We start from the raw sequence: 25,886 nt of genomic DNA, 5'->3' as shown, positions 1-25,886 counted from the left end.
GTCGCGTAACAAAAGTGTGATTGGGCATTCAAAATTTAAAAGAGATTATATTTTCGAGGTGGCAAGCCAGGGGTAGTGCCGACTGAGGAGGAGCCTAGGATAGGAACCTCTCTCGCTCTGGACATCACTCGAAACCCTTCCACTGGTGTGAATGTCGGTCAAGAGTCTGGTGGGATGTTCATTCAGGCCATGTTTGAGCAACTAATGGGAAAAATTGGAGTATTTGGAGAACAAATGAGAGGTGAAATAAAAGAAAACAAGGAGAAAGACATAAAATGTCATTGCCACTGTGGTTATAGTAATTTTGCTGTGAATTAAATTAAATTAAATTAATTATTATTATTAAATTAAATTAAATTTATTAAATTAAAGGCCAGCATTAAAGGCCGCCAGTCGGTCATATTAGATCAGATCACAAATTAAAGTGAGGTGCATATGTATGCCATCACGTACTGAGCTTGTGCCAAGTTTGAACAAAATCGGACCATGCGTGTGGTACCACCCAGACCCCACGGGGAGTCTTGTGGGGTGTGGCTTCCCCAGTTTACTGGGACACCGTCAAAGCGACAAATATCTCTGTTTTCTGGCTGTTTCTTCCCTTCCTCAAATTCTAATTGGATCTCTTATAAAAGCTCTTGATCATCCCAAATATAGATACTGTCTGCTATTTGTTAATCCCATTCAGTTGCAATCATACCTGCCCTGGCTTTCTCACTCAGTCGATGCTGTACTGATCTGATAAACTTCATTTTTAATTTCCAAAAAATTTCTTTTGAATGAATCTTATCTACTTTTATCACTACTCCACTCTTGGTCTACTTTCTCCACTCATGGCTTGCGGACTTTGCTCTCTGGTCGAAGGCAATGTGTGGCCCTGAATGGATTTCTCTCATCTCCCCTTCCTTTTCTGGCTGAAGTTCCCCAAGGTAGTGTTGTGGGCCCTGTGCTATTTCTGGTCTTCATCAATGATCTCTCCGACTATCTGGAAAATCCTCTCCTTCTCTTTGATGATGACTCCACTCTCTGCCGCTCCATTCCTCATCCCTCAGATCGGCAGTCTGCAGCCTCCTCACTCTCTGCAGACCTGGACAAAATCACAGACTGGTCAAACAAGTGGAACATGTCCTTCAATCCTGACAAATCTCACACTCTTACGATGTCTCTCCGAAAAGACCGACTGGAAAACCCTCCCATCTACTTTCTCAACAATCGTCTTCAAGAAGTTCTGTCACTCAAGCTTTTGGGTCTCACAATCTGCCATGATCTTTCTTGGGAAAACCACATTTCCAAGCTGGCCTCCAAAGCCAGTCGCCGTCTGGGCATCCTCCATCATGCGAAGTCCTTCCTTGGCACACCTGAGCTCCTCACCACATCCAAGGCTTTCATCCACAGCTCAATGGAATACTGTTCCCCCCTCTGGGCCGGTGCTCATGCCTCACACCTAGCTCGGCTTCACGCTGTTGAAACCAAACCTTTCAGAATCATTGGAATCTCCTGCGATGAAGCTAACTCCGAGGGCCTTTCACTCACTCACCGCAGGCAAGTTGGTGGTCTTTCCGTCTTCTACCGACTCCTCTCCGGCCTTGCTCCCCCAGCTCTCTCTGTGCTCTGTCCCCCTAATATTCCTATAGGTCACACAAGATCTGCCAGAAACCCTGTTATGGTTAAACTGCCAAAATCTAGGCTCTCTGCTCACCTTCACTCTTTCATTCCCCTTTTCTCCCGCCTCTGGAACAAACTCCCCACTCCCTCCAATCCCACTCCTCCCTCCAGGTCTTTAAAACAGCTGTTCACCACCATCTCTTATCTTCCCCCATCCAAAACCTTGATCTTTTCTACCCCTGCTAATTCACCCCAGATACACTTTCTTTGAAATTCCAACTTCTTTCCTGGAAGTCCTTGCAGTGTTCATATGTTTTATACCTCTCCCACCTCCCCCCAAGCTCTCCCCCTCCCACATTTCTCTCAATGTCCCTGCTCTCAAATGTTGTGTTTGTGTCCTTCCCCCTCTCTCCCCATCTTGTCGACCGCTCCCCTTATTTTGTGTTTTATGTGTCGGTTTGACTTTTTGTGTGATTAATGTTAGCTCTTTCACGAGCCTCGATCTTGTATACAAAAAAATTAATTAATAAATAAAAACTTACTCTGGATCTCTTGTAGAAGATTGTCATTGATCTGGATAAGTGAGTCCACATTCTGCTCCTCCACCAGGAAGTCCAGCAATCTGGGTGGTGCAGGCTCCGTGGTTGAAAAATGTGACCTGGACTCCAGTCTTGGTAGAGAGGAGAGAAACATTCATTCAACAAGGAAGAAAGGTGAGGGTTACCAATGAGGATAAGCTAATGGATGAGATAAATATATATATATTTTCCAGAAACATTTGAAGTACGGTACATTCAAAAAGTCAAAATTGGACGAAGCTGCCAACTCGTTTTGATCAAAGTATTGCAAAATCAATTGATAAATTATTTAAATTTGCAGGTCGACAAAATATGAGACATTGGGGGATCATCCACCTGATAAATAATTTCAAGTTAAATTATAAGCATCTGAAATGAAAAGGCAGACAAGACAGCCTCTGCTTTGTATTCAGACTCCCGTTTGCTAAACATGACAAAAACAGGGAAAAAAAAATAAAAATTAACAACATTACAGTTTACACGAATACATTCTTTGGGCCTCCGAGGCCCAATGGCTGCGTTTGTGTAAGATTTTTGACGCCTGCATCTAAGCGTTAAACAAGACAATTCTTCAGCTACATTTCTCTGCTTATTACATTGCAAAGGCTAACTACCCGAACATGGACCATACTAATCCATACATTTAACTGTAACTTGGGTTTGGAAATGCACAACATGGCTCAAATTGGACATCACATCCTTCTTTCAACGTTCAGTGAATCTCCAATGTTATGAGAAAGAACCATCATGGGAACAAGATGAGGATTTCTTGTTGATTTGTTTTGGCAGGCAAAGTTCAATTAAGGGCTGCGTGATTAAATATCCATTTTGTGTTCTTTACTACTTTACTACACATGTGATTAAAATACACATGAAAGGGACATGATAAAGCACATGAAAGATACCCTTGTCTTACCTGCACAGCAAATCCTTGTAGCCCTGAAAAGGTAAGAAATAAACAAGGATCAGAATCAGATATACAAGGAAGTCTGATGCAGGTGGGGGCCATCTGGTCCAGAGCTATAGAATACTAGAGTTCAGTGAACTTAACAATAGGCGCCATGTTGTTACTCAACTGTTCATGTGCGGTTCAGCGTTCATTACGCACTATTGCAATGTACCTTTGAGACATTTGAGGTTCTTTAGACCTTTTCGACCATTACAGACCTATTACTTGAAACCGTTTAATTTAAACCCTCAGACCCCCTTCGACCCTTTGGACCTCACAGACTTTTCCAAAGTGACACTTTTACAAAACCTTTGACTTTAGACCCTTCACACATTCAGACCCTGAAAACTGCAGACATCTTGGAGCTTTAACTTTGGACCCTGAGGATACCTCAAGACCTTCAAGACCCCACTAGACCCTCATGACAATTTGCTATGACCCTAGCTTTTTAATAACTTTTTAATGAAACTATTTGAATGCATCAGGCAATCCCAGGCATGCCAAGTCACAGACAGGGTTTCTACCTCAGCTACCCTTTACCGAGACAAATTGGGTACGGCTGCGGCAGAATCTCGGTATAGAGGATTATCGGGTACGGCTGCGGCAGGATCATCGGGTACGGCTGCGGCAGGATCATCGGGTACGGCTGCGGCAGGATCATTGGGTACGGCTGCGGCAGGATCATCGGGTACGGCTACGGCAGAATCATCGGGTATGGCTGCGGTAGAATCTCGGTATAGAGGATTATCGAGACAATTTAGGGCAGGCATCAACAAGTACCACTACGACAGAGAGACTGACTGAAAGTCATGCAACACCGAGGCGGATAGCCACTAAAAGCATTACTCGTGTCAAAGAAATGAGTCCCAAGAGTCCAAGTGTCATAATTAATGTAGATGATGATCATGAAGATGAAGGGAATGTACTGCAGATGCAGGAAGAGAATTCCCAGGACAAAATGATAGACCAGTATACGTGTACCGACCCTGGTCACCGAACGATTTAAGTGCGATTGTGAGGTCCATGCCCCACGGTCAGGATGATCCTAAATTTCACAAAGAATTGGCAATAATAGTACAATGTCACAAACCAGCACACATAGATATGAATGTCCTGTTAGATATATGATTGTGGCTGAAGGGCTGTTACTCCACTTAAAACAAAGCCAATTGGCCAGGCCCTGAATAGGGACCAGAAGCATTAGATAGGAAAATGTCGGCACTGCTTAAACAAGTACTGGAAATTGTGCCCACTAGAATTGATTGGGGCAAAATGCAGGCATGCAAACAGAAACTTGACGAAGATCCGACGGACTATTTAGAATGATTGCGGACGGTGTTTAGGAAACATTCAGCAATGAAAGACGATGCAGGCGAAAAATTAGTCTCTCCCACGCTTTCGTAAACGGGCTAAATGCAAAATTACAGTCTGACGTAAAGAAAACATGCTTGGCGTGGGAAACGAAAGATCTTTTGCGAAATGTCACCCATTGATAGACAAATGAACAAAAAGGAGCTGGCATTGCAACAAGATTGATGCAAAGTGTTGAAGCTTCTAATAAGTTAATGCAGTTGCAAGTAAGTGCAATGCAAAAGGAAGGAGGTAGATGGTATCGCGAGCAAGAGAGGTACTCAAGGTAATCGGGGCCGAGGATCTAACAACAGACCATATGTGGGCAGGAACACATGCCACGGGTACGGCCAAGTTGGACATTGAGCCAAGCAGTGCCCAAACAAAGGTATGCCTGTACGACAGCCAATCCAAAACCCAAATTTTAACCCATGGCCCCAAAATTCAGACTGCGTGGACTATGCAAAACCCCTCACACCATAACAACAATAATAGGGGTGCCTGGGTGAAACATCAGCATTACTGTTACCAACTTCTAAACCTTCTGAAGAACCGACCCTTACTATGAAGGTATCGGGACAAGAAATCCCCTTCCTAATAGATACAGGCGCTACACGCTCGACAATTATGCAGAGTGACTTCCCAAATGTTCTGCTGTCACAAGCACGTATAAATGCAATTGGGTTATCAGGAATACCAATATCAACTCCTGTAACTAAAAAATTACATGTGGAATTAGGACCATTGTCAGGACAGCATGCATTCCTGCTAGCAGCAGATACTCTGGTCAACTTATTGGGCAGAGATTTGCTCTGCAGATTAAATTGCACAGTAAAATGTTCTCCTAATGGGGCTTATTTAGAAATGCCCCAGTCATCATGTGACACTGTTTTTAATTTGCTGCAGACAACCACTGAAACCGTTGTGTATTGGTGGACGTTGGATAACGACGAGCTTTCTCGTACTTTGAAGGCTCATTTTGCAAAATTGACGAATTGTGTCTCAAGTACAGGACTGGATAACTCATAACCGGATAGACCTTTCGCAGTGGAAACCTCATCTGCACTATTCAGTATAATATGATGCAAAAGGTGATGATGCAGATTATGAGGAGAGCATCTCCACACCTACAACAAAGGCATGACGTAACATTGGGATCAATGTGGATAGGCCAACAGGGAATAGGTATGGAAGTACACCTGTTAAAGGAACAATTGGAACTGTTTAAACAACTGCATGAGATAACACCGCACATTACTTTGGCTGTCGCTGAGGGATATCAGGCTAAGGATATACTGTAGGTCCAATGATCACTCGGCTAAAAACGGTCTCTGAAGGATGAGGCAATAGCTTTAGGAGCTTTCGATGATGCCCAACTCAGGCAAATTGGCTCCGATGGATTCCGATGGGAAAGTAGGAGTGAGACTTCTTCCTCCACCTTTATTGTGATTGACATCCTGCATGTAGCTGTCATAAATGCCTCTCGTGAACAACAAGATCAGGTTCTGAACTGTCTATGGAGAACAAATCCAAATGAATGATGTAGGACGAATTAAGAGTATGCGACCAGTCAAAATTGCAATAGACACATCTAAACCATGTCCTCGTAAGCAGCAGTACGTGCTACGACCAGAGGCAGAAGCTGGTAGAGCTCCTGGTATTCAGTCTTTGCAAGACCAAGGAATTATTGTTCCAACTACAAGCTCACGTAGTACACTAATGTTGCCTGTGAAGAAACCAGGAAAGACATGGCGTTTTGTGCAAGACATAAGGGCTGTAAATGACTGCGTCATACCTTCGTCCAGTATTCCGATCTGTCCAGCATTCCGAGTGATAACAAGTGTTACTCAGCAGTAGATATTTTCTCCGCCATCTTTTCCGTTCCGATCCACCCAGATTACAAATTCCTTTTTTGCATTTACATACCAAAGAAAACAGTGTACCTGGACAGTACTTCAACAGAGATACACGGAAAGTCCTACTTTGTTTTCCCAGCGCTCTACGAAGACGTAAGTGATGTAACTTTTCCTGGAGGTTCCACACTGGTACAGTACATAGATGACTTGCTTGTGTGTTCTCCTTCAGGCGAAACATGCATGCAAGACACTGTAGTTTTGCCAAATGGAGGTCAAATATCTTGTGTACATCTTGAGAGGAAGGTTTCAGCTTCTTTCCCAGAAACGTGTAGCCACAATACTGGCACTGCCAGTCTTTTCTGGGAGAAGCAGGCTACTGCAGACAGTGGAACATTGATTATGCTCTTTTGTCTCATCCGCTGTTGGACATTACTTCCGTTTGTAACCCAAATCCTTTAGTCTGGACGTCAGAAGAAGCATTTGTAGCACTTAAGAGTGCTCTTTCCTGTTAAGACAGCCAAACTTTCCTGTTAGGACTACCAGACTACAGCAAACCTTTGTTTCATCTGTACTCCTATGAAACGCATGGACTCGCTCAAGTGGTACTCACACAGAAGCATGGATGTAAGATGCGTCCCATTACTTACTATAGCACAAAATTGGGACCCTGTGGCTTTAGGATTTCCGCCGTGTTTGAGGGCAGCAGCAGCAACCTCCTATGCAGTACAATCTACAGAATCTATTGTTCTCGGAGCAACGTTATTCCTTCTGGTGCCACATGCTGTTACCACTGTCCTATTAAGAACAAAGACGCAGCATTTGTCAGCTCCAAGAGCTACCACATGTGAACTTGTGTTAATAGCTGTGACCAACAACATAATTCGGCGATGTCCACCACTGAACTCTACTTCTCTTTTGCCAACCACAGAAGGTGGATAGCCGCATTACTGTGAGGAGATAGTGACGCATGTACTAATGCCGCTACCCGACTTGAGAAAATCCAATCCAAAATTCTGATTTGGTGTTGTATGTTATAAAATATAATAATAACCACCTTTAGAGGCCATTTTTCCCCGCAAAGCGGGGGTTGGCCTTTTTCGGGAACTGTGGTTGTTGTTGTTTTTTGGTCCCCTTTTTGAAGCAATGTTTTACGGCCGGATGCCCTTCCTGACGCCAACCCTTTTTGCCACCTTTAACGACAACCAGGGAATTACCAGTGAACTGGTACTCAGTTAGCCGACCTCGGAAGGATGACAGGCTGAGTCAACCCCCCTGGCGTTAATTCAGCGATCTACTGGGATTCGAACCCAGGATCCTAGGATCCTAAGCCGGCACCCTAGCCGCTAGCCCAACACCAGGGTTGTATGTTGATGGGTCATAATCATGTGCGTCTGCCTCCTACAATTGTATAGGCCTGAGCTCCACCACAGCAGCTGAGTTGCTTTTTACAAGAATAACTCAATTTCTCACTGCCCTTGTAATGATCTTACACCTCCCAACCCCCAGTAGTACCTCTGGCAGCAACTTGCCCTCCCCTGTGCCCCTAACTTTTGTTTGTCTGTGTGTTGTACCCTTCTCCAAACAGTGACGACTCCATCTTCAACTCTCTCTCAAACAACAAGGACCAACATTTCCCACTCATCCCAACTCTCTCTATTCTCCATATGTGGCAAATTTCAATTGTCACCATGCAAATTGGCTGGGTGTTGGTACCTATATCAGCCATGGCAATTCAGGAAAGGACTTCTGTGACTCCATGGGACTGATACGATCTGCGAACTTTCGGATCCAGATTTGTCCCAATGGCAAATTCTCCCTTTTGGACGAGGTTGTTGTTGTTTTGTATGCAGCTTGTGGCTACTTGGCTGCATCATTTTCTGTGGGTGCAGCTGTTCTGCTGATGCAATGCCTGATGCAATGCCCCGTTACCAATAAGCTGGTATGCATTTTGCCGACCTCACAAGGGTGGCAGGCTGAATCAAATTACCTGGTGTCAATTTAACGTTAATTCAGAGGCTCAAACTCAAGACCTTAATATCTTAAGCCAGCCCCCTCAACCATTAAGCCTACACCAGGCTTTATGGACGAGGTAATAGATTTGGTTCTGGACTTTCTGGACAACACCAGACTAAGTGATGACAAACTTACTGCAAATTTCTCCTGTAGTCCAGCAGCTAAGCTAAATATAGCATAACAATTGTGCATTTTGTGAGGAAAGCACCAAATTTGGCACACTAGTAGACTACCATATGAAAAGATCTGGATATTTGGCCATCTTAGATTCAGAGATTTGATTTTTGCAAGATTTGCAGATTTTGCAGATTTGCAAGCTGAGATTGCAACGCCAGGGGCGGCCGACTCCTTCCTGCGAGCTGCCCACGTCACCCGCACAAGAAGAGCTCATCAAATCACTGCAGCGGCACTGCACATCCTGCAACACCGTGCGTATGAACGCCACTGTATGACATATGCTGATGATGCAGAAGACCTGCCTGAGTTCGAAGACTGGTGTCACCAGAGAGGAGAAGACATTCCCAACTTTCAGTACTAGGCAACTGTGCTGGAACTAGAGATGTTGGTACTGGTCTACGTGCGTTCTCTGCGGCAGGCTTCATTCACGATGTACCTTGATGCCCTGACGGAACTGGTCCCATGGTTCCATGCCTTAGACCACACACACTATGCCAGGTGGGTCCCTGTTCACCTGAGAGACATGGTTGCACTCCCAATGAAGCACCCAGATGTAGCCAGAGAATTCAGGGCTGGCAACTTCACCGTACAGAAGACGAAGAAGATGTTCTCTTCGATCCCAATCGAATCGAAATCTTGCAAAAATCAAATCTCTGAATCTGAGATGGCCCAATATCCAGATCTTTTCATAATATGATAGTCTACTAGTGTGCCAAATTTGGTGCTTTCCTCACAAAATGCACAATTGTGATGCTAAGTTTCCCCACTACTGCTCTTCCTCTGCTCCAATTTGTTCATCTGTCCATATGCCTGAGAGAGTCAACATCTCTCTGGAAATATTCAGAGAGCTGCTTCAGCGCCGGCGAGTATGGCGGTTCACTCAGGCAGATTGACCAGCAGCCTTCAATCTCTCTTTAGCACTGGTATCCTATATCCACTGCCCCTGATGGTATCCTATATCCCCAGCACATTGGATGAAGGGTCAAACAGGGGCCACTCCACCAATGGTGAGTGAGGGTGAGCGGTGTAATTGTTACCCAGTGACGTTGGCATGTGACTTTATATTACTTGGGGTGCAGGCGAAAATTCTCTCTGCCTGCTTACATTTATCCCAGGAGGACCAGGGGGAGCACGATGCAGCTGGGAGCCCGAGTGCTGGTGAGGCAGATTCAAGGGACCAAGCCTGCCAACACCACGCCTCTATGCCAGGTGGCGTTCCTTCCCCCCTGCCGAAGGGAACTGTGGACTTGAAAACAAGTCGGTTTGGCCAGAAGTTATTTTTTCTTTTGTAAATACCTTTTGTTTCCTCTCCGTGCCATTTGCAATAAGAACAAGAAAAAGAGCAATCGGAGATTGCAAACCCTCGCCAGGATGTATTTTCAGTGGTTTTTAAGGCTTTCGTGTTAAAACAAATATGGCGGCCAAACCACGTGACCGATGACGTCATTATTTTTTTCCTAAACGAATTTATTCCAAGATTATGCTCAAGAAATTACATCTTGATCGGATGAAGTTTTGTAATTGTCGAATTATGACGTCATAATGGAGGCACCTATGACATCATCATCAACATATTTTATTCCCCGAGAGTTCTTTACAATGAGCCATGTCTCAATTTTTTCTATTCAGCGCTTTTGGAGATATAGAGGTGCAAAGTTTTTTGGTTTTTCCAAGATGGCGGCCGAACCACGTGACTGATGACGTCAACATTATTTTTTTTCTCCATCAGTTTATGCCGACATGGTGCTCAAGAAATTTCATCTTGATTGGATGAAGTTTTGTACTTGTCGAATTATGACATCATAATGGAAGCACCTATGACATTACAACAACAAACAACAGGCATTTTAAGGCCATTTTCCCCGCAAAAGCGGGGGTTAGCCTATGACATCATTAACATATTTTATTCCCCATGGAGAGTTCTTTACAATGAGCCATCTCAATTTTTTCAATTCAGCACTTTCGGAGATATAGAGGTGCAAAGTTTTTTGATTTTTCCAAGATGGCGGCCGAACCCCGTGACCTATGACATCATAATTATCATCAAAAAATTCTACAGGTGGAGTTGCAACGATGGTCAAAATTTCCTGTCAATCGGACTAAGGGTTGCAGAGAAAATCATATTTATTCTGTGCAGACAAACAGACAGAGACAGACAGACAAACAAACGGACTCAAATGCAATACCCTCTCCTCTGGCGAGGGTATATATAAACTAGATTTGGTCTCTGGGTGAATTATGGTTAACCTGGTGGCTTCATCTGTTGGTTTTGTACAACCTGTTAAAGGTCAATTGGTCATGGTCTCCGACCAGCCAGACTATCACATCACGTGACTCTGGTTACTCAGCCAAAGATTAAGATCATTCAAGTGATCGCTTATCAGCATGTCCCTCACTCACTGTGGGGAATCCAATCTGTATGGTAACAAGGTTAAAGGTCGTCAAATGTAAATGGAACAGGGAGTATTTGAGGCAGAGGACGGTTGCGGTCGTTTTGATACTAACTGGATTCGAACCAGGCAACCAGTGCAGACTGGGGGCTGCAACAATATTATGTTTTAGGAATCACCAAATACTGTACAATTTATAAATGGAATTGACATACGTGTGTGTGTGTCTGGAAGTGTGTGTGTATATATATATCTGTGTGTCAGCCAAATTCAAACCAAAGCCTCAATATCCTATTCTGAAATATTAATCTCGCTCTGAAGTGAAACTCTTAAACTTTGTCTTCTATGCGATGCTTAAAATCAGCCTCACCTCCAGAAATGAAACTGCCTCCATCTCCTTGAGTGATGCTTTGAGGGTGGATTCTTCTTCACAGAGAGATTCCATCTCCTGTTGCAAGTTCTCTCTCTGGTTTTCAAGGTGAGAAAGCTTCACACTCTGTCTCTCACTGAGCCACCTCTTCATGCGATTTACCTTTTCATCCACAGCTCGATACATCTCTCTTCTCTCCCCCTCCAGCCTTTCTTCCTTCTCTCTGCCTGACACCTGGAGAAAATCATTTACGAAGGTTTGTTAAAGTTTCACTGAAAATTATAGAGGTTAAAATTACAACAAAGCGACTTTAGGATCCGTTTTGAAGGAAACAAGACCGAAAGTCTAACATCGGCGAAGCCGAGCTTGTTTGATACTTTCGTTGGAGAGGATAGTATGACCTGGGTGGGGATACCAGTCAGCAAATAATGTAAATATTAAATTATTTTGAAGTACTCCAATCTCTCAGCTGTCTGTCACTGTGGAAGTGAAGAGATTGCATCGAGACACTGACCGGTTTATTCTATACTAGGGCATGCCCGTACTATATATAAGCTAGGACGTGCCCGTACGTGGGTGCCCGTTCCTTGCCAAAAAAAAAAAAAAAAAAATTTGTGTAGGGGTGTGTGTGTGTAAACATCCTAGGGCGTGCCCGTACGTGGGTGCAAAAAAACATGCGTGCAAACAACAACAACAAAAAAAAACAACTTTGAAACCACGTGGCAGTAACGACCACAGAACCCCGCCCTCTATTTACATGAATGGTTTGGTCCATTCGCAACGACCACAGAACCCCCCCCCCTCTATTTACATGAAATGGTTTGGTCCAAAGCGAACGGCTTGCGGTGTTTGGTAAACAAATCGCCATAGCTCGGTAACTACTTGTCCGATTAATTTCAAACCTTGAAAAGGCACATCCTCGGGTCCCCAGCAATATACCTGGCAAGTTTCAAGTATATCGGACCGGTAGTTGTCGAGAAACAGCGGTCACAGACAAACATACACACATACACACATACACACATACAAACACACATACAAACACACATACACACATACACACAGAGATTAATGGAATTATAGATAGATGTTGGTCAGTTCATCAACACTATCAAAGTGACCTTCGCACCATCCCAACACACACCAGTGTGTGCATTACGGAATGAGGTGTTTTATGGCAGCCGGAGTGCAAATCCTGCCACCAACCTCCTTGAGAGGACCCAGTGAGTTGGTATTCATTTTACCAACCTCGGAAGGATGACAGGCTGAGTGAGTCAACCTCAGCTGGTGTGAATCCAATAGCTGACCGGGATTCAAACTCAGGACCCTCGTATCCCAAGCCCTGCACACTAACTGTTCAGCCAACACCAGGCAGGGTGGTTGGAGGCAGTCATAAGAAATGCTTCAATGTTTGAAGAGCCCTTAATCAAAGTTTTAATTAGAAATGACCTGGGGGGCATGCACCCCCCCTTTCCTTCCTCCCTCCCCCCCCCCCCCCCCCATTATGTATAATCACCCTGTCGTCATAATTTCAGTTCCCCCCCAATCATCAAGTGTGATAATTTGCCCCAACCAGGTATATGACGTAATATATGAACGTTCCCTGAAGGGTGTTGAAGGAAACATAACTAGCAAAGCCAAATGGTATTACATTCCACCTTTCAGAAGCGTAATTGGCAGCTATAAAACTCACCCGATACCCGATATGTGGGATAAATATGTGAGGGACATACTTATATACGGAGAGACAAACACTGTAAACACAGGAACCAAACATCCACGCCATAAAAAAATAGTTTGTTTAATCACGAATTTGCCAGGTCGAAAAGCCTCTTTGCGAGTTTGAAGAGGAAGAAGTGCTAATGTATGGTTTATTCACACAGCAGTTTAAATGGAAACATTTATTATTCTACGACAGTAGAAACCCTTTAGAACCGTGGTTCTTAACCTGGGTTCGACAGAACCCCAGGGGTTCAGTGAGCCAGTCTCAAGGGTTCGGCAGAGGTCCTCCGAAACGCATTGCAATTTGTTTTGTTTTTTGTTTTGTATCAATTTTGAATCTTTGTGTAATTACGCTTATTATTAATATTATTATTATTTTGCTATGTATGTTACGAACGAATGGAAATGTTATTTGTAATTGTATTCCCATCCCATTCATGGTTTCTCTGGTCTGTGTTTAAGATAAGTTGTTTCACACTGACTGTAGTAAGTTGAATCAATGAGCAACTTGCTAATTATTCTGTTGATGGTGCTTACTTGCTTACTTACTTACTTACTGGATTTTGGACTTTGCAGGTGTTCGGAAATTCCAGTGAATAGCCTCGATTAGCTTGCGGTGTGCCATGCGTCATTGGTCACGCCTTACTTTGGAGTTAGATTAATTGAAAAGTAAGTTGGAAATGTTTGTGGATATGCAGGGCGGGTTCAGAGTTATATTCATGTGACCAGATCCTCAGCTCTGATTGGTGTACATTTGAGGGGACATACATACATACATACATACGGACAGACAAACACCGTTCTAGACGGCTTTGCCCCATCAGTGGGGGGGGGGGGGGGGGCTATGTACTCAATTTCAAGTTCGTGTGCAGTTCATGTTAATTTTGGGCAACCACTATAAATGTATTCCACTGGGTCCTACTAATCGGAAAAATGATGTCGCCATTTTTTTTTCTATCGACCTTTAGTGATCTTGACTCAAGGTCAAAGTTCAAATGTCATTACAGTGACCATACTTCATTCGAAGTATATCGACCTTGGTACCAAAATGAGGCAAATTTCAAAAGAAACTGATTATGACATTTGTTTTGTCATTTTCCCTCTCAGATGTTTGCAATATGCAAATTAATAAGCAAATGACCTAATTAGAGAAAAATATATGCATAATTAACATTTTGTCTTCACCATACACGTAAATCTCATCAATTCGCATTATTATTGAATGCCAATCATTAGTTACCATCTCAAATGTGTTCTGCTGGATCCTAAACTGGAAAAATATGTTGCTTATTGTTTTCTGTTGACATGTTATTGATATTAACTGACCTTTGACATGTACTTGACTTTACTTATCTTGACCCAAGGTTAAATGTCAAATGTCATTTTAACCATGTGATGCAAACAAGCAAAGTGATTTGGACATCTTTGACTTTAAATTAAAAACTAAATGTTAAAAATACTAACAATGGCTAAAAACCCAACCAACATGAGCAAATGAGCATGATGAATGAACAGCATAAAGAAAAGCATTGGGAACTTGAATCCAAAAATCAATACTCGAGACATCCGACTTATTTTGCTTGATCGCATCACATGGTTAAAATGACATTTGACATTTCACCTTGGGTCAAGGTAAGTAAAGTCAAGTACATGTCAAAGGTCAGTTAATATCAAGAACATGTCAACAGAAAACAATAAGCAACATATTTTTCCAGTTTAGGATCCAGCAGAACACATTTGAGATGGTAAATAATGATTGGCATTCAATAACAATGCAACGTGATGGGATTTACGTATATATATATTTATTTATTTTTGGATAGAAGATCGAGGCTCGTGAAAGAGCTAACATTGATCACACAGAAAGTCAAACCGACACATAAAACATATAATAAGGGGAGCGGCAGACAAGATCTGGAAAGAGGGGGAAGGACACAAACACAACATTTGAGAGCAGAGACATCGAGAGATCTGTGGGAGGGAGAGGGCTTGGGGGGGGGGCATGGGAAAAGGGGGAGGAGTGGGAGAAGTATAAAACATATTGACACTGCAAGGACTTCCAGGAAAGTAGTTGGAATTTCAAAAAAGTGGATCTGGAATGAATTAGCGGGGGTAGAAAAGATCAAGGTTTTGAATGGGGGAAGATAAGAGATGGTGGTGAACACCTGTTTTAGAGACCTGGAGGGAGGAGTGGGATTGAAGGGAGTGGGGGAGTTTGTTCCAGAGGTGGGAGTAAAGAGGAATGAAAGAGTGAAGGTGAGCAGAGAGCCGAGATTGTGGCAGTTTAACCATAAGATGGTTGCTGGCAGATCTTGTGCGACCTGCAGGAATATTTGGGGGATAGAGCACAGAGAGAGCTGGGGGAGCAAGGCTGGAAAGGAGTCGGTAGAAGACAGAAAGACCACCTACCTGCCTGCGGTGAGTGAGTGAAAGGCCTTCGGAGTTAGCTTCATCACGGGAGATTCCAATGATTCTGAAACCTTTGGTTTCAACAGTGTGAAGCCGAGCTAGGGGTGAAGCAGGACCACTGGCCCATCGGGGAGAACAGTATTCCATTGAGCTGCGGATGAAAGCCTTGTATGCGGTGAGGAGCTCAGGTGTGCCAAGGAAGGACTTCGCATGACGGAGGATTCTCAGTCGGCGACTGGCTTTGGAGGCCAGCTTGGAAATGTGGTTTTCCCAGGAAAGATCATGGCAGACAGTGAGACCCAAAAGCTTGAGCGACAGAACTTCTTGGAGAGGATTGTTGAGAAAGTAGATGGGAGGGTTGTCCAGTCGGTCTTTTCGGAGAGACAAAGTAAGAGTGTGAGATTTGTCAGGATTGAAAGACATGTTCCACTTGTTTGACCAGTCTGATTTTGTCCAGGTTTTCAGAGAGTGAGGAGGCTGCAGCCTGCCGATCTGAGGGAAGAGGAATGGAGTGGCAGAGAGTGGTGTCATCAGCAAAGAGATAGAGAGGATTTTCCAGAGAGTCGGAGAGATCATTGATGAAGACCAGAAAAAGCACAGGGCCCAGAACACTACATTGGGGAACTCCAGCCTGAACAGGAAGGTGAGATAAGAAAAATCCATTCAGGGCCACACGTTGACTACGACCAGAGAGGAAGTCCGCAAGCCATGCGTGGAGATTTCCATGGATACCATAAGAGGGTTTGGTGAGCAGAGCTGGGTGCCAGACTGTATCAAAGGCACGTGATATATGTCAAGGGAGAGAGCTCTGATTTCCTGTTTGGCATTGAGGACCTCCATCCATTGTTGAGACAGCAGAAGCAACATGTCCAGAGTAGAATGACCTGGTCTGAATCCAAATTGATGATCGGAGATCAAGCCATTGGAGAAGAGGAAGGATTTGATAACCGAAGCAATGATGGATTCCATGACTTTGCTGATAATTGGGAGCAGGCTGATTGGTCTGTAGTTGCAAGGATCTGTTTTTGCACCTTTTTTGTGTAAAGTGGTAATGTTTGCTGATTTCCAAGATGCTGGCAGATGAACTTCGGCAAAAGAGAGGGTGAAAAGAACAGAGAGGGTGAGATAGAGTGGCAGAGCAGGATTTTAGGACCCGTGGGCTGATGCCGTCTGGTCCAGTTGCAGAATCAGAGTCGAGGTTTGACAAAAACTTCTTCACCTTGTCAGGAGAGAAGGACACAGAGTCCAGGAGCAGTTGGGTTCGACTGGGTAAGTTGGGAACAGAGAGAGATGGGTTTGGGACACAAGATTTTGAGGCAAACACAGCGTTGAGGCATTCGGCTTTGTCACGTGTGGTGTCAACTGTGTAGCCATTTGAGGTAAGGGAGGGGATGGAGGGGGAACAAACACCAGAAATGGATTTGACCAGACACCACCAGGATTTGGAGGAAGGAGACAGGTTTGAGAGTTCATTCTTGAGTGTGGACAGATAGTGCTTCCTGGCACTCCTGAGGGTAGACACACACTTGTTCCGAGCTTGGTGGAAGGAACTGAGATTGCCTTCAGTTGGATTAGCCTTCCAAGAGGCAAAGGCAAGTTGTTTCAGGGCAACTGCCTCACCACAAGATTCAGTGTACCATGGACGGGAGGAAGGGTAAGACAACTGAAGACGAGATGGGATAAATCTGTGCATGAGAGAGAGCAGTTTGCTTTGGAAGAATTCCCAGGAAGAATTGATATCAGAGGCAGTGGAGATGGGAGACCAGTCCAGATGATTGATGGCTGCTTCAAGACCGTGCCAGTCGGCCTGAGTGAAATGCCAGACTCGTCGATGCTGAGGAGGCTCTCTGAGAATGGCCAGAGAGATGTCCACTTTAAAAAGCACATGATCAGAAGAACCGATTGGAGCAGAAGAAGAGAAGCAGACATTTGCAGGGAAGTTTGTCATAACCAAGTCTAGAAGAGAAGATATTCTATTGACTGAGATCCGGGTCGGGAAATTGACAGATTGTCTCAGTCCCAATGAGTCGCAGAAGTCCTTTGCTGAGGTGCCATGACTGGTGAGAGAGGAACCTACAGCCAGCCAGCTGGCATGATGTCAGTTGAAGTCGCCACATATGAGAAAGAGAGAGTTGGGATGAGTGGATAGAAGTTGGTCCATGTCGTCAGACAGCGAAATGTATGAACACATAATGAACACATATGAACAAAAGGTGGGAGCGGAGAGGAAGCCATAGCCAGAGGTACTCCTGGTGGTGGGGTGGAGAGAGTGCAGTGCAAGGAGAGTGAGGAAGAGAGTTTTTGATAAAGATAGCAACCCCACCTCCAGGACGAGGCTCAGGTCTATCATACCGGAGGAGGGAGTAACCTGGGAGAGCTATTAAGGAATCAGAGAAATCTTGAAGGATGAAGGTTTCTGTGAAGCAGATCAAGTCTGGATTGTCAGAAACAACCTGAATGGAGAGATCAATCATGTTTGAGCGAAGGCCCCGGATGTTTGAGGTTCATACCGTTAATGAGGAGGGGCGCATCAGGTGTAGGACAGGGGAGGGGAGGGGTAGGGTCAGATGAAGGATGAGAGGGGGAGGTAGGGCGAGGTCGGGAGAGCAGTTGATAGTGTGTCAGAGATTACAGAAGAGTTACAGTAAAGGGAAGGATGAGGAGGACGAAAGGTTTGATGGTGATGGGATGAGGCACAGTGAGGGGTTGTTTGAGGGGGGGGGGGGGACAGAAAAAAACTAGAAGGTTGGGGGAGGTGAACGTATGAGATAGAAGGGAGACGAAGTGGGGAGGAGGCGGCTTTGAGGAGGAGGGGAGAGGGGAGAGAATTGGAGAGGAATGGTATGGGGGGGAGATTTGAAGGGGAGGGGTTGGGGGGGAGTTTAGGAGGGTGAGGGGCAAGGGGGGAGATTTGGAGGGGAGGGGCAAGTGGGGAGATTTGGAGGGGAGGGGCAAGGGGGGAGTTTAGAAAGTGGATGATTAATGAAAGACGAACATTGATAACAAATTGGGTTTGTTTTTTTTTGGTTTTTTGTTTTGTTTTTTGTATACTGAATCGAGGCTCATGAAAGAGCTAACATTTATTTCACAAACAAATCAACAAGGCAAACAAGATATATAACAAGAGGGAGCGGAAGACAAGATGGGGAGAGAAGGGGAAGCACACAAACACAACATTTGAGAGTAGGGAGAAGTGTGGGAGGGAGAGGGCTTGGGGGGAGGGGGCGTGGGAAGGGGGGGGGGGAGAGGTATAAAACACAAGGGGACCAAGGACTTCCAGGACAGAAGTTGGTATTTCAAAAAAAAAAAAAAAGTGTAGGATTTTGGGTGAAATTAGCGGGGGTAGAAAAGATCAAGGTTTTGGATGGGGGAAGATAAGAGATGGTGGTGAACAGCTGTTTTAAAGACCTGGAGGGTGGAGTGGGATTGAAGAGAGTGAGGGAGTTTGTTCCAGAGGTGGGAGAAAAGAGGAATGAAGGAGTGAAGGTGAGCAGAAAGTCTTGATTTTGGCAGTTTAACCATAAAAGGGTTGCAGGCAGATCTTGTGCGACCTGTAGGAAACAATCTTATATTCACAAAGTACCAACGGGGAGAGGGCCTAGATGGACAACCATGAGTCACGTGAACAGGGCAAAAGGTGGAAGGCAAGGAGATAATGGGGGCGGGACGAGACAGCGCACGTGGACAGAAGCACACGAAAACAGCAAACGTGGAGAAAAGGAAATAAATGTTTTGGGGTTTTTTTGTTTGTTTGTTTGTTTGTTTTTTGGGGGTGGGGAAGGGATTTAAAACGTTAGACAAAGAGTATACGTTCGGGGGAGAAGGGAAAATTCTAAGAACCAAGCAAAACACGAAGTAATGAACTTAAGTTAGCAACCACCAACGGGGGGGAGACGGGGGGGGGGGGGGGTCGCCTCAGGGCACAAGGCCGCACACACGGAGCAAACAGAACATGATTAATTAATTACGAGTTACAGGAAAATTCAAACCAAAACTAACTATAAACAAACAATAACGCATAGACGATGAAATAACTAGTGGAAATTTGACAAACACACGAATGGAAAAATAACTTCCCTTTTGATGCCCAGAGAGAACCAAGCTTCAGGGTTGGAACTAATGGGGGAGCATCAGATGAGAGGAAGAGAGGGGGTGGGGAGGGAGCATGGTGAAGACTATATGTTAATTATGCATATTTTTTCTCTAATTAGGTAATTTGCTTATTAATTTGCATATTGCAAACATCTGAGCGGGCAAATGACAAAACAAATGTCATAATCAATGTTTCTTGTGAAATTTGCCTCATTTTGGTACCAAGGTCGATATACTTCGAATGAAGTATGGTCACTGTAATGACGTTTGAACTTTGACCTTGAGTCAAGGTCACTAAAGGTAAACAGAAAAAAAATGGCGACATCATTTTTCCAATTAGTAGGACCCAGTAGCATACATTTATAGTGGTTGCCCAAAATTAACATGAACTGCACATGAACTTGAAATTGAGTACATAGGTGTTATGGATTCGTCACTTCCGTCTTTGTGGTTTTCACCTACTGGAAGCATTTTTAGTTTCATGCACTATTATTGTTATAGTTTGAGTGAAATGGAGATGACCGTCTTCAAAAGGAAAAATTAGTGTTTTAAAAGAAAAACGAAATGGATTGGGGGAAACCGGAAGAAGAAGAGGAGGAGGCTAAAGCGGCGCAAGTGAGGTTGGGAGAAAAAGGCCGATCTGCTTTGAGGTATCGAGCGGAGGCTGGCGAACGTTGGTCACAAGGGAATATTGGTTTCCCTGGGAAAGGGATTCCTGTGACAGTCGATATCGCTGTGGCAGAAAAACCTGCGTGGCGGGTTTTGCGGTCGATTCTGAAGTGAATCGTTGTTGGAGAGCAGGTCGACGCTGCCTCCATTACGGGCCCGTCCGCCATTTCACCACGCTCCAGCCACTTCACCGCGCCCCAGCCGTTAGCCTGGTTCGTGTGTGTAACGTGGATTATTGGGAATCGATTGGGAATCGCGGTTCTCAGTTGGGAGCCGCTGCTTGTTCATATCAGCGTCATTGTCTGGTGAACCGAAAGTGTGAATTCCCAGTCGCCTTTTGGGTGAACCTTTGCCTGACAGATGTCGGCCCGACACCCACCCAGCGGCTCTTCGGCAGCGTCGACTGTCAGCCGACCTGGGTTCTGGTCTCAATACGACCTTTTTCTTGTGATCACCGGAGCATGGATCGACTTTGGCCTGGTGCCGGGACAGTGACTTTGGGGGTGTTATATTTTGCTCATGTGGGAGTACCGTGAGTTATTGAGTTAAGAAACTGGTGGTACCATCATAGGAATTATATGGTATTTGTTGTGCAATTGAAGTTATATTGTACTCGCAATTTGTTATTATTGTGTGATCTTAATACAATACTTGGTTTTTGGTATCAACCGATTGGTGTGGTTTCACCATTGGTCATTGGCACATGAGAGCACATCTTTCTGCCGTGACTCCTTTCGGGGCTCGGAGGTACACTATGACCGGGGTTTGGGGAGGATCACGTAACAGAAATTGGGGGCTCGTCTGGGATAGAATTCCCTAACATTCCCAAAATTGGAATTTTCTAACATTCCCAAATTTTTCTGAAAATTTGGAATTTTTTGTGTGAAGGTTAACAGGTGCTAACTCATAGTCACCATGGTGTTTGACGTAGAAAAGTTTGCCATGTCCCCTAACGAGGCACAGTTCCAGGCGATAAAAAGATCGGAACTCATGATATTGGCCAAATATTGTAACTTGGAGGTCCGAGTTAGTATGAAGAAAGCAGAGATTCAGACATTGGTGGTAGAATCTCTAGTGGGACAAGGAACATGGGAAGAGGTAGCCTTGGATTGGTTACCAGGGGAAAAAGGAAATGTGGAGCTCCGGAAAATGGAGATGCAACTGCAGAGCCAGGAAAGGTTAAAAGAGTTGGAATGGAAGGCAGAAAAGGAAAGAGCAGAGCAGGACCGAGAACTCGGGGAGAGAAGAGCCGAGGAAAGAGCAGAGGAAAGGAAAGCAGAAAAGGAACTCGAGGAGAGAAGAGCAGAGGAAAGGAAAGCAGAAAAGGAACTCGAGAGAAGAGCAGAGGAAAGAGGAAAGGAGAGCCGAAAGGGAGTTAAAGGAACGGGACATGGAGTATCAGAGGGAACTTGAACTCAAGGAGTTTGAATTACTGGGGGAACGGAGAGAAGTAGTATCCATGCCGGCTAGTTCGACAACCAGTCAGAACTCTTCGGATGTTAGTAGGCATGTGAGGCTGGTTCCACCCTTCAATGAAAAGGAGGTAGCCAAGTTCTTTTTACACTTTGAGGAGGTGGCTCAAATGTTAAAATGGCCTGTGGGGTCCTGGACTATGTTAGTACAAAGTGTTCTGGTGGGTAAAGCTCAAGATATCTATTCGGCTTTACCGATTGACCAATGTGCAGATTATGAGATAGTGAAGAAAGCCATTCTCAAAGCCTATGAATTGGTCCCTGAAGCTTACCGACAAAAATTCAGGAATGCCAGGAAGAGGGAGAGTGAGACCCATGTGGAGTTTGCCAGAATGAAGGAAACCATATTTGATAGGTGGTGTGACTCGAAGGAGATTGGGCAATACTTCAACCTTTTACGACAATTGATCTTGGTGGAGGAATTCAAACAGTGTGTCCACATGGACATTAAAGTACATCTGGATGAGATGAAAGTACCAGAGTTGTATGAGGCAGCAACAGTGGCAGGTGACTATGCCTTGACACACCGGATGGGGTTCCACAAACCTAACTTCCCGCCTAGAGTTAGCCAGGGGAGTTACGGTAAATCAGGTTCGGAGAACAAATTTTCCTGGAGGCGGCCTGGAGAGGACTATGGGGAAAAGCCGGACACCACGACTTTTAGGGATCAGAAGACTGCAGTTCCAAGGCAGACCTATCTTCCGGGGGGCCCCGAGGCAGACCACGAGTTTTTCCTCCGGGGCTACTTGCGCTTTTTGCAAGAAACCTGGGCATTTGATGTCCCAATGTTACGCCCTGAAAAGGAAAAAATCAGGAGCGGAGTCAGACTAGTGCAACTCCGAATGCGTTGGCCAATGGGAGAAATCGTCCTTGGAGGACAGTGCCTTGTGAAGGTTCCCGTGCCAAAGTAACGGCATCACAGAACGACCTTGTCCAAGAGGGTTACAAACCTTTTATTTTCAAGGGGTTTGTGTCACTGGATGGGGACTTAACGAACCAGAGACCTGTTAGGGTATTGAGGGACACAGGAGCACATCAATCTTTGATGCTTGAGGGCATTTTGCCATTGTCGGGGAAGAGGGCAACGGGGGTTAGTGTTCTTTTACAGGGGGTTGGTGGCTATGTTAAAGCTCCTCTTCATGTCGTCCATTTAAAGTCTGAATTGGTGTCAGGACCAGTCACTGTGGGGTTACAAGCCACTCTTCCTGTAAAGGGAATCTCTTTTATTATCGGGAATGATTTGGCCAGTGGTCGAGTTTCTGGTAATCCGATGTTGGTTGAAAAGCCCAGTATGGAAAATAACAGCACAGTTAGAGCAGAAGATTCCGGGTATCTTTCCATCCTGTGCAGTGACTCGTGCTATGGGTAGGAAGTGCTCTGAAGCGAAGGAGAAGGAAGGTGATGTGGATTTGGGTTCCTTAGCGATATTGGAGGAAAAGTCTGGAAGAGGTAATAGGAAAGGGAGTGACATCAAAGAACCTAAGGAAAACGTGGCATCTGGACCAAAAGAGGAAATAGAGTGTCCGTCGGAGACATCTGGGAACGAGGCTGAACAAACGGTGCTGGTCCAAAAGAGACTTGTTGAAGAACAACACAGAGATTCGGAGCTCTGGAGTTTGATTGTAAAGCCATTACAGAGGAAGAGGCTATGAAGATACCTGTTGGTTACTTCATGAAAGGGGAAATACTCATGAGAAAATAGAGACCACCAGAGGTGCCAGCAAATGATGAGTGGAAAGTTCATTACCAAATTGTGGTGCCACCGCCGTACCGGAAGGAGATATTGAGTTTGGCACATGAGACACCTTTGGCCGGGCACCTTGGAGTGAACAAGACATGTGACAGAATATTGGTACATTTTTTCTGGCCAGGATTGAGACGTGATGTGGCGGAGTTCTGTAAGTCTTGCCATTCTTGCCAGCTGGTGGGAAAACCTAATCAGAAAGTCCCTTCTGCACCTTTAAAACCAATTCCAGCTTTTGAAGAGCCATTCAGCCGAGTCATTATTGACTGTGTAGGCCCTTTACCTAAAACTAAGGCTGGACATCAGTATTTGCTGACCATCATGTGTGCTTCCACGAGGTTCCCAGAAGCAGTGCCTCTTAGGAAAATTACTGCGGCAGTTATTGCGAAGGCCTTGATTAAATTTTTCACTTTGGTTGGCCTACCTAAGGTCATCCAGTCTCATCAGGGTTCCAATTTCATGTCAATGCTTTTTCAGCAAGTGGTACACCTTTTGGGAGTAGAGCAAGTAAGATCAAGTACTTACCATCCCGAGAGCCAAGGGGCCTTGGGATGAGGGAATACCCTTATTGTTGTTTGCTACGAGGGAATCTGTTCAGGAGTCATTGGGATTCAGTCCTTTTGAACTTGTGTTTGGACACACCGTTCGAGGACCATTGAAATTGGTGAAAGAACAGTGGCTACAGGAGGAGTCGCAGTCAACAGTGGTAGAGTATGTGTCAACGGTTAGGCACAGATTGGCAAAGGCTTGTGAAGTTGCGAGAGGAAACTTGAAAGTGACAGGATAAAATGAAAGTGAGACATGACAAGAAATCTCAGACAAGAAATTTCAGTCCTGAGGACCAGGTGTTAGTGTTGCTTCCTGTTCCAGGTCAGCCACTACAGGCTAGGTATTTTGGTCCCTATGCAATCAAAAGGAGGGTTAATGAAACAGATTACGTGGTGACAACTCCCGACCGACAGAAAAAGCGGCAGCTGTGTCATGTCAATCGACTGAAAAAATATTATGAGAGGAAGCCTGGGGAAAAAAGGGGTCCTGTGTCACCTGTCGTGCCTGTAGTCGGATTGCAAGATAATCCAGAGCTAAAAGTCTTCACTGATCACAACCCCTTAACCTTCATTCAAAAAATGAAAAATAAAAATCGGAGGTTGATGAGATGGAGTTCGTCTGTGCAGGAGTTCAACTTGGAAATTGAGCATGTAAAGGGCAGGGACAATATCGTTTATGATGCTTCATCCAGAGTGAGCTAACTTTGAAAATTCCTGTAGGTTGTTTGAAAGTTTTGTTGCTTTCTTCTGGGGAATATTAATTATTGTTGCTCACGTGAGTTGATCATTTGGGTGTGAGTTTTACTTTTGTTTGCTAAAAAGGGTTGTTGCATGAAAAGAAAGTTTTCCCTATGTTCAAACTTTCTTTCTTGAGGGTGGGGAGTGTTACGGATTCGTCTTCCGTCTTTGTGGTTTTCAATCCACTGGAAGCATTTTTAGTTTCATGTACTATTATTGTTATAGTTTGAGTGAAATGGAGATAACTGTCTTCAAAAGGAAAAATTAATGTTTTAAAAGAAAAACGAAATGGATCGGGAGAAACCGGAAGAAGAAGAGGAGGTGGCTGAAGCGGAGCAAGTGAGGTCAGAAGAAAAAGGCCGATCTGCTTTGAGGTATCGAGCGGCTGCTGGCGAACGTTGGTCACAAGCGAATATTGGTTTCCCCAGGAAAGGGATTCCTGTGACAGAGTCGATATCGCTGTGGCAGATAAACCTGCGTGGCGGGTTTTGCGGTCGATTCCGAAGTGAATCATTGTTGGAGAGCAGGTACGCCTCCATTACAGGCCCGTCCGCCATTTCACCTCGCTCCAGCCGCTTCACCGCGCCCCAGTCGTTAGCCTGGTTCATGTGTGTAACGTGGATTTCGATTGGGAATTCGCGCTTCTCCATTTGGGAGCCGCTGCTTGTTCTTATTGTTACGTGCTCCTCCCCAACCCCCAGTCACGGTATACCTCCGAGCCCCGAGAGGAGTCACGGCAGAAAAATGTGTTATTCTGTATGTCAAAGATCAATGGTGAAGCCACACCAATTGTTACCAACAAACAAATATTGTATTAAGATCACACAAGAATAACAGTACAATAATAATATTAATCAAAAGTACAATCAATATATATCCTATGATGGTACCATCAGTTTCGTAATATATAACTCACTGTGCTCCAAGTGAGTGAAACAAGAACATTCCCAATGTCTCTTTCCCGGCTTCAAACCAAAGTTGATTCCGGTTTCAAGCCAAAGTCAATCCGCTCCAGCGATCGTCAGAACGATGTCTAATCGAGACCAGAATCCCGTTCAGATGACAGTCAGTCACGCGGCCAAAGCTGCGCAAAGGCGCCCTCAAGGCGACTGGGAAATCCAAAGGCGCCCTCCAGGCGACTGTGAAATCACACCCTCGGGTGTGGACATTTCACGGCTCACAGTCGGCGAACCGCAGATTTACCTTC

General features: G+C 44.8%; 1 protein-coding gene across 1 annotated transcript in view; it reads right to left on the bottom strand.

Moving 5' to 3' along the window:
* LOC137414956 (E3 ubiquitin/ISG15 ligase TRIM25-like) overlaps positions 1–25,886 on the bottom strand; it is a 1,058,494-nt gene that overhangs the window by 1,020,275 nt on the left and 12,333 nt on the right. Inside the window, exons 4-6 of the mRNA XM_078770101.1 lie at positions 11,286–11,519; positions 3,097–3,119; positions 2,145–2,272 (exon numbers count right to left, since the gene is read on the bottom strand). Coding sequence (XP_078626227.1) covers positions 2,145–2,272; positions 3,097–3,119; positions 11,286–11,519 — 385 coding nt within the window. The remainder of the gene's footprint in view (positions 1–2,144; positions 2,273–3,096; positions 3,120–11,285; positions 11,520–25,886) is intronic.

The sequence above is a fragment of the Myxine glutinosa genome, chromosome 1, assembly GCF_964187855.1.
Source record: "Myxine glutinosa chromosome 1, kmMyxGlut1.1, whole genome shotgun sequence".
NCBI classification, from domain to species: Eukaryota; Metazoa; Chordata; class Myxini; order Myxiniformes; family Myxinidae; genus Myxine; species Myxine glutinosa.
This window is presented reverse-complemented; position numbering and strand designations above follow the sequence as displayed.